Source organism: Macrobrachium rosenbergii, chromosome 37 (genome assembly GCF_040412425.1).
Source record: "Macrobrachium rosenbergii isolate ZJJX-2024 chromosome 37, ASM4041242v1, whole genome shotgun sequence".
Lineage (NCBI taxonomy): Eukaryota > Metazoa > Arthropoda > Malacostraca > Decapoda > Palaemonidae > Macrobrachium > Macrobrachium rosenbergii.
Genome location: NC_089777.1, coordinates 37,156,307 through 37,171,597, shown reverse-complemented (window position 1 = coordinate 37,171,597; position 15,291 = coordinate 37,156,307). Strand labels below are relative to the sequence as shown.

General features: G+C 35.1%; 1 protein-coding gene across 2 annotated transcripts in view; it reads left to right on the top strand.

The window, feature by feature from the left end:
- Positions 1 to 10,936, top strand: part of LOC136825492 (serine-rich adhesin for platelets-like) — a 72,512-nt gene extending 61,576 nt beyond the window's left edge. For both annotated transcript variants that reach the window (XM_067082044.1, XM_067082043.1), the window contains exon 5: positions 2,539 to 10,936. In XM_067082044.1, the coding sequence (XP_066938145.1) occupies positions 2,539 to 7,043 (4,505 nt within the window). In that variant the 3' untranslated portion in view covers positions 7,044 to 10,936. The remainder of the gene's footprint in view (positions 1 to 2,538) is intronic.
- Positions 10,937 to 15,291: the final 4,355 nt, after the last annotated feature.

The window sequence follows — 15,291 nt, the reverse complement described above, 5'->3', positions numbered from 1 at the left end:
TAATAATAGTAATAATAATAATAACAAAAGTGTTGAAAACTAATAGTGTTCTGCTAAAGGTGTAAAATTATGAATCTGCAAAATTAAGTATATTACAGGATTGAACTTTCATGTTTCTGCATTTGCAAAAACAAAAGAAGTAGACTACCAATGCATATTCTTGATCACAGTGACCCTGCAGTTAGTAGTATGTACACTTAATTTACTTTGGACATGTATAATTATTTGTAAAAAGGTATACTTTTATGGGCTTTCTTTTAACCGTCAAATCTTTAATACAGTCTAAAGTATTCCTTTGCATCTGCTTGAAGGTTCTTTCTTCCCCATACCTTCAGTCACATTGTAAGCATGATGTCTGTTCCTTCTTCAGAATTTCCCACAAGTTTTTCTTTTTTTTTTAAGAACTGTGATTGGTAGTACTATACAAGTATTACCAACTCATAATCTGATGGATCTTGGTACATGTCCTTTTTTTTTTAATGTAATGTCATCAGTCATAATTCTTTAATGGTTATGAAATCATATGGACTGGTAAACATATTCTTTTGCATAGGTTAAGGATTTTGCTGCGGTATATGAATTTATCTGATAGCAGTAAATTAAAACTAAGTCAAACTCATAATTTAATTTTGGCATTCTTTGTACCAAAAAAAAAAAAAAAAAATGACATTGAAGTAATTTTTATCTTTCTCATTTAACTCATGGATCGTTGATGAATAGCTCGTATGACCCAAATTCTGTATGCAGAAAATACATGTCATTGCTAATAAATACCATGCTTGTCAAAAGGATAAAATTGATTTACAGGGATTAATTCATATTACAGTACTGGTATTAATACCGCTAAAAATACAAAATATTTTATAAAAGTTATAGGCCGCAAACACAAATAATTGTATTTTTTCCATTTCTAATTAAAGAGCTATAATAAAATAGCCAACAAAATTACAGTAACTAAAAATGTTATGAAAAATCAGGGATAGTCAGCTTACCGTATGCTCATAATGCAGAAGGGAAATGGTTGAAAGAAATTGGCACAAAGGTAAATCTTTGATTGCTAACAAGATGATCACTAAGAAACCAATACCAAACCCTGAGTAAAATACAAAATATACATTATACAACCCGAGTAAAATACAAAATATACAATACAGTACACAGATCCTGGCAAAACACAGAAAGCACACTAGAGTGGTGCTTTGAAAAGCAAGGAAGTGTCATTCATATGGTAAATTAAAATATCTAATTATAGCTAGCTATCATAACAAACCAGAGATAGTCACGAGTAAAGGAAAGAACCCTATTTGTGCAATCACTTTTATCACATGAAGGGTGAAAGAATTATTGAAAACTTGAGAAATTATGAGTTAGCCAATAAATAATGAAATATTGGTTAGAATAATGTTGGAAAATAGCAGCCCAGCAAAGAGGAAATGATTTAAGGAGTTTTGGACAAAGCTGTTAACAATTGTGCAGACTCAGAAAAGTAAGGAATGAGTTTGATGAATACCTGAGGGTTTAGAGGGCACATGCTTTTCAAAATTGTTGTCTCTCTGTCCCTTAGATAAAAGACTGTCAAGTCTGGAGACGTTGAGACCATGAATGTGGCCATGTAATAGTGACTGATGGAGGTTGAGGTGAATTTTTTTTTTTCTCTCTCTCTCTCCAAAATAGCATATATGATTTTTAGTGACATCCCATTATGACTAACATTGTGAAATTGTGAAGGTGCTAATTTAGATTTGCCTTATTTAAGAAGGCAATATTTGATATTTTTTTTATTTTGTGGAGAGGTTGCTGCTGCATACTTTGCACACTACCACAGAGGGATTAATAAAACTTGAAGTTGTGATATGTAGTGAGGAAGGTAATTTCCAATTCTGATTGTGTATCTGTTAGGATTTTAAGAAAAGATGTGTATGGATGTATACAGGTAAGTAATATCAGACTTGCTTTTCAAAGTAAGACTGAAGAGACTTAATAAAGGAAAAAAATGTAAGGCTGTGTTGCAGGGAAGAAAGGTTTCTGAGTGAAATAAAGATTAACTTTCATTCATAGTTCATGATGATCAGAAGTTCAGTAGCTGAAGTATGGGTGGATAGAGGCATATTCACCCAATCATGCATCTGTGGACAGTAGATTCAGAGATATTTTAGATAAAGTAGATAAGCATCTACTGAATTGGGGGATAAAATTGTCAGTGGTATGTTGTACTGTGTAATTGGTGTTGACAAGGGTTATTTGGTTTGCATGGGAATGAAACAGGTTGCTTGTCAGTACAAAAGTTATATGATAAGATCTTAGTCATCCTAGAGGTATTTTATGCCTGTTTTTCTTGCCTTTATTATGTATTCATTCCTAAAAGGTAAAAAGGATTCAACTTTATGGATAGTTTTCCGTACTGTAGCAGTTATATAAATTTTTCTTTTGATTACTGCTGGAGTTATAATGTTGTAGGGGATCATTTTTTGTAGTTTCTTTTTAATATTTGATTGATAGAAGTATGGTTATTCATTTTTCTTATATTTATCTTTTCAGGAACGTTTGTTCAAGATCCTTGGTCTGTGCCTGAATTAAATTTGGAAGAGTTATGCATTGAAATTGTGGTTCAAGGACAAAGGGAACCTCCAAGTTCCCAGAAGGAAAGCAGAGTTAATGTTGCTAGTAATGAGGAAACAAAGACAACTGATCCATGCAAGCTGGACAGAGATGCAAGGAAAGAAGCTTTGTTTCTGGAGAATAAAGAGACAGATAACACATTGTGTGTCAGTAACACTTCAGATGTGGAGCGCCTTAAGTCTAGTACAGGTAACATAGGTCAGTCTTCTTTAGAAGATTTAAAGTCTCAGGTGAAAGTTAGTTGTGATGTGATAGGGCATGAGAGTAGTGATATTGAATCAGAAGAAAGTAGTTCTTCAGATGGTCTGAATGAAAGTTGTACAACTAAAGATGGTGAAACAGATGTAACAGTAAATTTACTAGTCCCTGATAGAGGTAGTAGAACAGGCACTAGCAATGCTTTGGATAGTTCCAGTGTGCAAAGATTAAAGCAGTTACATACGGATGATGAAGGACTCTCTATAAGTGAAAAAAATCAACAGCCTTGTGTCAGTGTTGAGAGAGAGAAGCAGACCTGCAGGAAATTTTGTGATGGGGCATCTTGTTGCAGTAGTGCAGACACAAGAGCAAGGGTAAAAACAGAAGAAAACACATGTGACTTGTCAAGTGAAAAGAAGGGAGATTGTTCTAAAACACCAAAAATGGATACTTCAGTAACAAGGTGCTGTATTAAAGATGATAATTTGAGCTGTGATGAAAGTAAGACACATATAAGAAATAAGAGTATAGATTTATTGGATGTTCCACAAGCTGTGTCTCCTAGTTTATTAGATGTAAAGGGCGCCTCACATTGGAGTGAGCTGTCATCCTTGAAAGTAAGTGAATCTCCAATGAATTCCTTACTAGATACCTCATTTGATCCAAGCCTCAGTATTTTGTATGAAACAGACAGTTGTATGTTGGATTTTGCAAGTTCCCCTAATATTCGTAGTTGGATGAGGTGTAAGGAAAGTAAGCCAGTGGTGATAAAGAAGGAAAAGATTGATACTGATGTTTCAGAAACTAGTCTTAGTTACAGTGCAGAGAAAAAGATAAGAAGCCAGTCTAGTGACTATTTTAATACACTTCTAGAAGATTTAGATTTTGAAGAAGAGTTCTTTCAGTGTCCTACAACTGAAAATCTCAGTACTACTTTTGGTGAACATTTATCAAGCTCACTCTTCTTTGGTGAAACTGCCTGTTCTTCTGTGGCAACTTCGGTTGAAGGAACACCTGTGAATGGCAGCAGTGCTTCAGTATGCACCTCTGTACTTGATCTGTCATCTGTTTCAACTACCGTGACTACTGTTATGTCTCCCACCAGTAAGCTAGGTTTGAATTTTTCTTGTAGTTCAAAATCCACCAATGGTACAGTTCCTCTAAGTGGTGTCTCCACAGCAATTAGCATGAGGGCCATTCCATCAGCAGTATCTTCTTCTGCAACTAGAGTAACCCATTCTTTACATCGAGCTATTACTAGTATTCAGGATATTTCTTCTCTTCCTTCTGCTTGTGGCACAAGTGAAAATAAAATCTGTAGTGATAGAGTATTAGACAGAGGTATTAGTAGAGGAAAGGATGTATGTAATCCTTATAATAAAAAACTAGTTTCAGATACAAATTTATTGGTAAAAAATTTGCAAGGGGAACAGGAAAATAGCAAAGGATTATGGAACCAAAATGATTGTGAGAAGGGCAGAGTTCTGAAAGAGGAAGTGCTTCATGAACCTACCTCAAATGAATATTCTAGCATTGAGAAAACAGGAAATTCTTGCAAGAATAAAGCCAGCACTTGCGCTGCCAGTGTGCTTGAAACTCCTTTCATATCCATCGACTCTGATGATGAGATTCAGATTATTATGCCAAAAGAAAAGTCACTTACAGAAAAGAGCAAAAGTACAATAAGCACTGTTCGTAATGATGTTACAGCTGAGGTAAGACAAGCTTCACAATTCAACCGTTTGTCATCAGTAAGCTCCTCTTTAGAGCATCCCAGCATACTACCTCTTGGTGTGTCTTCAGAAACTAGTCAAAAAGAAGTTGTGAAAGATGGCAGGCTTAAGGAATTGAGTATTTCTCAAGGAGCACAGGAGACAGATGGTAAACATCTGGTACATAAGGTAGATGCTGGCCAAGATTCCTCTAGCATTCAGGAAAATAATTTGATGTGTGGTATAATGGATAATTCTGTTGTTCATGACCCAAGCTGTTTCAGTCCTAATGCAAAAGGATTCGTAGAGTTTAAAGAAGATTCCTTGTCAGAGGCGCCTCCACCAAAAATTAAATTTTATTTTGGGTTAAAGAAGACTGATTTTACACTTTGTAAGGATCTTCAGGTTAGTTATACAAGTAAATCAAATACTTCACAGGAACAATTGGATAATATAACACTTGAAGATAAACATCTTGGAAGTCCTGACGGAGCCTCTTTGCCATTCTCATTTGAAGTAGGTAGCAATTTTGGTTGTACTAAATCCAGTCCCCAGCACAAGATATTAATGTCTCCAACATCAGACGATAGTAGTGTTGGAGTAATGGATGTGGATGCAAATAATGTAAGTTTTTTGTGTTATGGTTCATCATCTGAAACCTGTTCTTCATCATCATCATCAGATGATGATGATGAAATGGAGTATGATTCAAGAGATGTTAGAGACAGCAAAATGTTTTCATCATTGACAAAGAATTTTGCACTGAATGTTGCCAAGGAAGTTACCCCATCCAATAGCACTGATTTAAGCACAAGTGGAGTTTATGATGAATCTGGAGAAGAGAGTGAAAGTGATCAGGAAGCCATCATCAGGAGACGCATATTGTTAAATAAAGGTGTTTTGAGAACTGGTACATCTGACTCTGACAGTCATATATTTAAGAAACCTCTGCCTTGTTTTAAAAGAAAATTGGACTTTGATTACACATCGGAATCAGAATCACAATCAGAATTTGAAGAACAAAGTTCACCACTGATAAAATCTCCCTTTTATGTTCCTGTTATGCCACTGAAAAAGGAGGCAACAACTCTGCACAAACTATCAATGGAAACATATGAAAACTTGCTATCTGCTCCAAAGATAGCAAAAAAGGCATCATCTGCCTTGCACAAACCATCTGTTCAATCATCTGAAAAGCTGCTTTTGCCTCCAAAGTTTCCTTTGCATAATAAGTTTTCATCTGTAAAAAATTCATGTGCTGGTAATGTCCCTGTACACAGTACCCAGAAGCAAATATTTATTTTAAATAAATCCAGCTTAAGTAAAGAAGCCTTAAGGAATGCAGAGCCCTCTCAGGAGAAGGACCCACTGTGCCTATCAAAGGGAGAGAAATATCAAAAAACTCCTTTCCAGACTTCCCTTTTGCAAAGTCCAAATTCATCCTCACCGCTTTCTCATCGAGGTAATCAAAAACCATCACATCATCCATTCCAGAAGCATACCATGCCATGCAGAACTTCTATAGAAAAGCCTTTATTGTGCCATTCACTACCATCATCATCTACATCACCATTGCCAAGTACAAATACTGACTCTGTAGCCTCACCCATGACATCTTTAAAGATTCATTCTGTTATTGACTGTCAGATGCCTTCTGTCACAAACCCCAGTGTGATTATTCCTCCTGCATTACGTAGCAGCTATGCTCCTGTCCAAGAGTGTATGCAGAATGTGTCCAAAGATGTAGGTAGCTCAAATAAAGTTAACAATATGCAAGAAAAACTTATAGTTCTTAAGAATGAAACTCCAAATGGTCCTGTGATGAAGGTTCTGAGAGTGAATGTTATTCCAAATAACAAACTAGGTTCCCCACTTACAGCAGGAGTCAGTGGACCTGGTACCCATCAGCCAAGTGTATCGCAAGCGCCAAAACCTAAAGTGAATGTTGCAAAGCCTGTTGTAACTTGTGCTTTGACAGCAAATCCTAGTGTGTCTCATGTTTCTAATGACTCTCTGGAGGGTATCAGAAGTAATTGTAGTAAGAGGAAAGAAATTCCAAAGGATTTGAGTAGTGAAGGGACAAAAAAGCAGTTAATCACAAAGATAAAAGTAGGTGACAATGAAAGGTATTATGTAAGACCAACATTTACCATGATGAAAGCTATATCTGAAATGAGGAAAAATAAGGACCAAGATACCCCTAATGATGATACTGAGGTAGATTGTGTAGAATTACCTGATGGTGTTCCTATAAGTCATCCACTTCATATTCCTGATGAGAGATCCCTAAAACGTTGGTATAAAGTTCATAATAATAGAATGTTAGCCCGTTCTAAGAAACGAAGAAAAAGAAAAAAGAAATATATACTTCAGAAAATACAGAATTTAGTGAAAGAGAAAGTACAAGAAACTGTCAGGAGGAGCAGAGATGAAATTCCAGAAATGGTTGCTGTATTCATTGGTGGTAAACTTCATATATATAGCAGAGATACAGATAGACAATCAGCTCAATGAAGTAATTGTTTTTTAGCATTTTTTTTCTCAGATTTTGTACATTTAAATTATGCAAGTTCTGTAATTCTCATCACTGATTCAAATAGTACTGTACTCATTGTATTTCATGTTCTTCCAAGTTCTTTTAGAAGTTCTTTTTTTTTAATGCATATTAGAAAAAAATTACATTGGTTGTTTAACAGAAGCTGAGCCATGGGCACTTGTATTAAGGGTTTTTTTGTGTGTGTTTGATGTAGGAAAGGTTCTGAAAGACTAAATTTATTTAAGTTTTACAGTAGTCATCCTATGTGTGTTTTAATTTGTACAGTAGTCCCCCTGTATGTGCAAGAAATTGGCTCCAAACCCCTTTTGGAAAGCACAGATTTATGTAAGATAGCAGGCCCCATAGAGCACCCTATAGTAAACATTGTATGTTTTTGATATTTAGTAGATAAACTCACATAATACCTTTTCTTTGTAAACCATTAAGAAACTGAAAATGGTAGCTCTCTCTCTCTCTCTCTCTCTCTCTCTCTCTCTCTCTCTCTCTCTCTCTCTCTCTCTCTCTCTCTCTCTCTTCTGGGATGCCAGGAGCAGATGATGATGGAGATTTTCACCAAAAATACTTTCGTATTGAAAAATCTGATAGGATGTTTTTTCTGATTGTAATTCATCAAAAATCATTGCCAGTGTCATAAAACTAAGGTGATCATACTACATTCCATGAAAGGATCATGTTCAAGATTTTGTACAATCTGAAACTTTTTTTTTTTCCTGGTTTATATCTGCATTCCTGCTGTGACTTCTTTACTTTGTCACTTTACAGGATCTCTTGGGCTGGCTAGAATGTTTTCAGTGTCGCAATTTTGCCATTTGAAGGTACTTTAACAAATCTTAACACACAAGAGCATCAAACAACACAAGCCGATGTCTTGAGCAGGCATTGGTACGCTTATACTGTAGATGTAGTGGATGCTTGGTAATGAGAGATGGAGTGGCAGATGTGCAAATAACCAAGTGATGCACAAATTATAAAAAAAAAATGCAAACAAATTTTTTTAATGTCATGTGAAAAGCCAAAGTCGCATACAGCACAGGACCACTGTACATTGTATAGAATCACATAGGATTTCTAAGCCTGGTTGTTTAAGTTTGTTAAAAGCAGAATAAATATTTTTTGGGATTCAAGTCAGTCCCCCCCCCCCTATGAATCCAGGGCATGAACAACTGTTAATTTGGGCACGCCTGGGAGAGTATAACTAAATAACATGAGTACTCTATATATTAACTATCTTTGCACGGAAAAATATTTTCAGAGGTAATTGCAACCCCCCATTACTAGTGTATTGTTTGCAGTATTTTGATTTGGTCAAGTGTGTGCCTTGGAGTGAAAGAGTATAATTTGCCTTACTTTTTTTAATATGTAATCTGTACTCAACATGTTGAGAGTTTTTTGTTTATTTGCTATTTGCTGCTCTTGAGATTTATTTATTTCATGGATGGTAGAAATTGGTTATGTTTACAAATTCCTTTGTCTTTTGTGAGTCACTAAATGCAGCAATTATTGAGTTTATCAACTTATGAAAAGGGAAGTGCTGCATTGGTACAGTTTAAGAGCTCCAGTTGTTAAGTTTAGAGTTTAAAGGTAGAGTTACTTAAAAGAGAAGTTGGATTCCCAACAAACTTTTTATTTATTTTTCTAGATTTCTTTATTTGTTGTTAATAAAAGTACAATTGTGTATATTAAACATGAAATATATTGCTGCAATTTGTTTTACATTTACTGATTATTAAAAAATGATATGATTCTCACCTTATATTGTTGAATTATTGCCATATTCCATTTTATTGCCCTTAATAGTCTCTCTCTCTCTCTCTCTCTCTCTCTCTCTCTCTCTCTCTCTCTCTCTCTCTCACAGACTTCAAGTTTAGTTTTTTCATAGCCGTAATTTTTGCCCCTTTTAAAAATGAACTTTATTTATATTGGTGAAGGTGCAGAAGTTTGATGCCTTGATCTGATTTCAAATGTATTGCGCTAGTATCAGCTCTTTCTCTAATAACTGACGAAGGTGGTCTTTTCAATACCGAATACCCTGTTTTAAGAAATGTCCACAATTTGATATTCTCCTTTTGTATTAAAATAATTGGGTTTTTGCTTTTTCTTTTTCCACTAGAGTAATGCCTTTATTCACTCAGAAAAGAACTGTACAGTATAGTACTTCCAGCTTACCACTGATGATTTCTAACTAGAACTAACATGCACCTTCATTCTTGTTCCTTTGTGTGGTCATGGATGGTCAAGGGAGAATGGGTACTAAGCAGAAGTGTATTTCCCCAACTTGGTTTTTGCTCCATTTTAGTTCTGAAAAAATAACAGTACAGTAGTCTAGTTTTGTGATTATGGTATGTGTCTCATACTTCCATGAAATGTTTAACAGCCATCCCATCACATTCAAGAAACAATTGTCATTACATGTTTGTGGATTAAACTCAACATTTTTGTTTTCCCATGAGAAGGAGTGTTTGGCTCTTGTAAGGTAGCAGCTTTTAATTTGTAATTTTGTATTTATTGTCTTGGTAATTTATTAGCATTTATGGAAACACCTGAATTAGGAATAAAAGTAGTAGGTGGTGATACTATATGAGTATTGAACATAAATCTGTTATGTCCATGAAGGTGCATATACTGTAGTACTTCATAGTACTAGTTTATTTGATTGTAAATCCAAAGACTAATTCAAGTTCTTAAAGATGAAGCAACAGTGCCCATGGGACTCCAAAAATGAGACTCAGTGGTTTCATTGCACTGATTTACAGTGAAGGTGATGATCAAGCTAGACCAAGTGTATTACAGGTTTGCAATTCATTATCTGAAATTCTAAAACTTTTGTGTGTTTGTGTGTGTGTGTGTGTGTGTGTGTGAAATTAACACAGAACCACCAAGACATGACGTAATGTATAATGGAGTAAATTTTCACAATCCTTGGGAGTCAACGAATATAAGTGTAATACTGTACTTCCTTCAGTATTCAGTGATCTGGTTAGATAGTAAATTAACATTGATAACAAAGGTAATTCTTTGACATTAGTGTATAATAATAATAACAAAGATCATACTTTGACATTAGTTGTGTATAATAATAAACGTAATTCTTTCACATATACAGTACCTTGACTTTTGTTCAAAGTACGCCAGTTTCATTATGTAACTAAAAGTTTATATCTTCTCAGTGATTTCTATTCCAGCATTTTGGATATTAAATTTTTGGCAATGATAAAATTAAATTGCATTGCACAGTACAAATAACTTCCGCTAAAGAGGTTTTTGAGGAACTTCAGAAATTTTTTTGGGGGGGGGGTAAATCTTTATTGCTGCATTTATTCCAACAGTTCCCTTTGGACCTGTTGCCCAATTGGGTGGTTTGTTAGTAACTTATCTCCATATTGCAAGTATAGAGAGATGTGTACAGTAAGAATTATAAGGTGATGAAGGAGTGAGTAAATCATTTGGAATTAAACTGCTTTCTCTCTCTCTTGCTATCAGATGATGAAGGACTTTAATCTTTGAGAAAAGGTAACTCAGAGTGCTAACCTCATCCTTGCCAAGTAAGATGTTGGGTGTCATGAATAGATTGTTCCAAGGTCAGTACTGTACTCTACATCTTTTACAGGGGTATCCTAAGCAATTGATCTTTGCAATATTTTTTATGAATTGAGAGGTGTATGGTAAATGTGAATACCATAAAATGTTGCTAGTTTTTTGTGAGTTTAGATTTTTTCATCCTGCTAATGATTTCAGGTTATTGTACAATATGTATATATTTTTTGGCACATGAAATGTATCTTTTGAAACTTAATTTATATATGTTGTGTAGGAGCTTAAGGAAAGTAAAGAATAAAAGAAGAAATCATAATGCAAGTTATTTGTAATACATTTTTTTCCTCATGTTATTGAGCCATTACAAATATTAGTACAGCAGTTATAATCCTTACAGTCTCTAGGCCTTTTCAAATCCTGTCTGCCCCAGAGCTAGAAATTGAATGGGGCAGTGTTTTCTCTTGTAAGATGTCTGTAAAGTTACTACCCCTGCCATGGCACTCATACTTGTGACATGTTAAAGCAGAATACCTATACTTCATTGTGGTATGTTCGAGAAAATAAAACAGTAATAGAAAGGGTCAGGATGATGAGGTGAAAGTCACTGACACCGAAAATGGTGCTTCACTGTGACATAAGAGATCCTGTGTTAATGGTTTTTAAGAGTTTCATTGAAGTGACCCAGTGTCCTAGAAATTTCAAACCTGTGTTAGCCCATAGTCCCAGCTGCATTGTTTTATTCCTTTATGTTGATCTCTTCCCAATTCCTAGTTGTTTAACTGCATGTAGCTGGATTTTAGATAATCTCAGATTTACAAGAAATTCTCTTTGAAAATAAACGTGATTACTGTAATGGGTAGAAAGATTTGATCAAACCCACCAAGCTAAGATGGGAGTTGCAGTACTAATTCAGCTCTTTGCTGGGCCTGTAAAGGTAAGTTTTTCAACTTGTTTTTATCATTTTCATTAATGTTAATGAGTCCTTGTTAATTTATGATCACATATTTCATAATTATATTAAACAAAAAGGGTAAAGTAAATGGAATTTTTTCTCTAAGAACTTCGTACTGTATCAAAGTCTGTCCATTGATTGAATTTTGATTATCATCATACCAAGAAATCAAGAGATTTGAGGTTAGGCTGAATAGACTGAGTATAGCTTATACTCGTGTAACCCACTATACATGACCTTTGTGATGTCCCCCTACTGGGGAGCACATTATAGGTGGACTGCCCCAAGAATGTAGATGAGAGAAGTCAGCATTGTATTTCAGGTTCCATAGGAGGTTGTAAGTAATGAAAGTAGAAAGTATTGGCTTTTCAGAAGCTATTAATATTTTTATGGTAACCATTTTTATCAGTTATTAGATTTTCATATTTATCATAAATTTATATTTTAACCATTTTCATCATATACTGAAGAACAATAGGGGTTCCAGTGGAAATTATCAGACCAAACTTTTATAAATCAAATCAGAATTTTTATCGTAGTTATTGTTATTTAACTGGTGCTGGAGACATGTCATGCAAGATAAAGGTGAATGGTTAGGTGTGTGTTGGGCTTTCAGAGCACTGCTGATGAACCTTCTGTGTTGGGATATGAAGCAGCTGCTGTTAAGGAAGAAGTGGAGCTCATCCATGATTCAGCGGTTAAAGTATAAACCTGTCAATAATTGCTATTATATATTTTTCTCTGGGGCCACCTGCCTTATAGGAGCTGGCTGTTTGCATAAACATAATTATAGATACATGTTACTCTACCTTGATATATTATTTTGATACTTGTATGCCTCTCCCACTTAGAAGGGATGGCTTCAGAATGTGGCACCCCTCAAGTGTTTAGGAAGTCTCTATGGGATGAGTTTGCAAGCCCCATGCCCTGAGCGTCTGATGTTCATGGACCTAGTGTGCCGATGTATGTGGTTACCCACCCAAATACTGACCAGACCCAATACTGCTTGGCTCTGCTGATGCGGTAACTAATGGCATATGGAGCTACCAAGTACCCTTGTAGATGGTTGCGCATTGATCTTTGTATATATGTATATTGCAGGTTCAATATGCAATATATTCCACTGGAAAAGATCCAGCTACACAAAGTGAACTGTTATATTACAGCACGTTATACCTCACTGATGCAGCTACGTTGAAATACCCTGAGACCTATGCTAGGCTTGACTCCAAGTAAGCTTGGCTCTCCAGGGCACACTTACTAAGCATCTTTCCAATAGACATCTTTCAATGGCTGTTCCCATGTGTGAAACATCAGATATTGCCACTTCAAGTGCAGCAGATGAAGTATGAATGGTGAAGTTCCTTGTCTTTTTCCAGTAGCCAGTCATTGTTAAAATAACAGCTTGATGTTGAAAAAATGGAAAGTTTTATATTTTAATTATATACATATTGTGTATATATATTATATATATATATATATATATATATATATATATATATATATATATATATATATATATATATATATATATATACATATATACAATATATATATATAGGAATAAACCAATAAAAATATTTATAATGTAAAGTAATTAATTTTAATCTGGTAAATTACGTAAATAATACTACCGGGTAGCATTTTATGTACTGGATGCAGGCAAAATGCATATTGTTGCCAAAAAAATAGAACATTTTATTTAATTGAAATAATAAATAACATCTTCATTAGTTAAGAAAAGCCACTCTGTATAACAAATGTGAGTAAATACAGAACAGGAGCTTAAGCTGTATGAGAAAAAATTATGAAGTTTACGTGGAAATAAAAGTGAAAATAAAAAATTTGTAAAGGGACAATTAAAATGGAAATTGTCAGTCTGGGGGTTTTCCTTGAGTAACATCTTTTCTTGAAGGCGTCGTCTTGTCATTGTATACGTAATTGAGTGGTTTGCTCTCTGAAGGAGCAATTGCTTCCTAAATATTCTAGATTGGCTGTGAGGCATATTAACCGGTCTGTGAAAGCATCTCTGGAGGTAAGGCCTTGTTTGCTTGGAAAGTGCCCAACTGCCTGATAAGTGCCCTTTTAAAAATTGTGCATTTTCTCTTGCATGTCTATGTAAACTCTGTAATTTTTGCTCAGTACAGCTGAAGAGGACCTTAGTGAAGTTCAAAAGCTCCTGTTCTGCATTTAATCACTTAAATTTGTTGTATAAAGTGGCTGTTCATAACTATTGCAGACAAACACAAAGAATGTGTTTTCATCAGTGAACATCTTCAATGTGGTTACCACCATTTGTGATGCAAAGTTCGATGCGCTTTGTGGGATTCACAGGAACCTGATGCATTAACTCCACATTTCCATCCATGTGAGGACATTTAAACTTTGTAGCCACCTTCCCTAAAGCAAAAAAGTCAGTTGTGGTTCTTCTAGGATGGCGTGCATTAAAATCATTGTCTTTCGATACAACCATCCTTCACGTCCACGGATAAGTACCAGTTCAATCCTTTCTTCTTTCAATAAACTCATATTTAATCTGCAGGATAGTGCACAACATGTCGTGCACTGAAGGCATTATGTAAGGTTCTTTGCAGCTTCTTTTCGATCGTAGCTGTAACCCCTTTCATTCCTTTAACTGTACCTCCGTTCATAATTTCTTCCATCTCACATTCCACCCCCTCCTAACAATTGTTTCTTAGTGCAATTGTGATGTTTTCCTTTCAAATATTTTTATTGTCAATTTTCGTTTTACACGCTGAATGACCTCATAGGTCCCAGCACTTGGCCTTAGGCCTAAATTCTGTATTCTATTCTATTCTTTAAGCTGTGGAGCAAAAAAAAAAAAAAAAAAAAAAAAAAAAAACAGTTATAAAAGTGATGTTTTCCGTGTCTCCAGACTTAGGGACACCTTATTGATCAGTGAGAAGTTGAAGAGATAAGGTAACCAGTTTTAATAAAGTAAACTCAAGAACATTAACATGAGTACAAAGGAACAAAACCATACCAGCCACCAACGATGCCTGCTCTCTTGGACTTTGTACCAGGTAGTAGTTTTGTGCACACAACCATCGTTAGTACACACATCGCATGTGGCTTATAGGAGTTTTATTTTTTTTTGTTTACAGAAATTACAATTAATACAAAAGTAGAGTCAAGATGGAATAAATCTGAAAATGCAAGAGGTAATTTGATTAATTTTAACCAAGCAAAATAAGATTATTATTATCAAATAATAAAAACACTAGACAACCTGGTGTATGCTGACCTGGTCATTGGACAAAGTTTTAAATTAACTCTTTAAATGTGCATAAACCACTACTAAATAACCCCGTAGGGGGATAGTGCCGTCAGTGCACCTCACGTGGTGCATTATAGGCATTAGTTAAGGTTCTTTGCAGCGTCCCTTGGCCCAAGCTGCAATCCCTTCCATCCTTTTTAATGTACCTCCATTCATATACTCTTTCATCCATTTTGCTGTCCAACCGCTCTTAACATTGCTTCATAATGTAACTGTGAGGTTTTCCTCCTGTTATACCTTCCAAACCTTCGTACTGTCAATTTCTCTTTTAGTGCTATCCGACCTCATAGGTCCCAGCTCTTGGCTATTGGCAAAAATACTGTATCCCTATCCTATCCATTGCTATGTACATCGATTTTAGATTAAAAATTTCTGACAGAGATAAAGAAAAGTAAAAAAAAAAAAAGTTCATGATGGACAA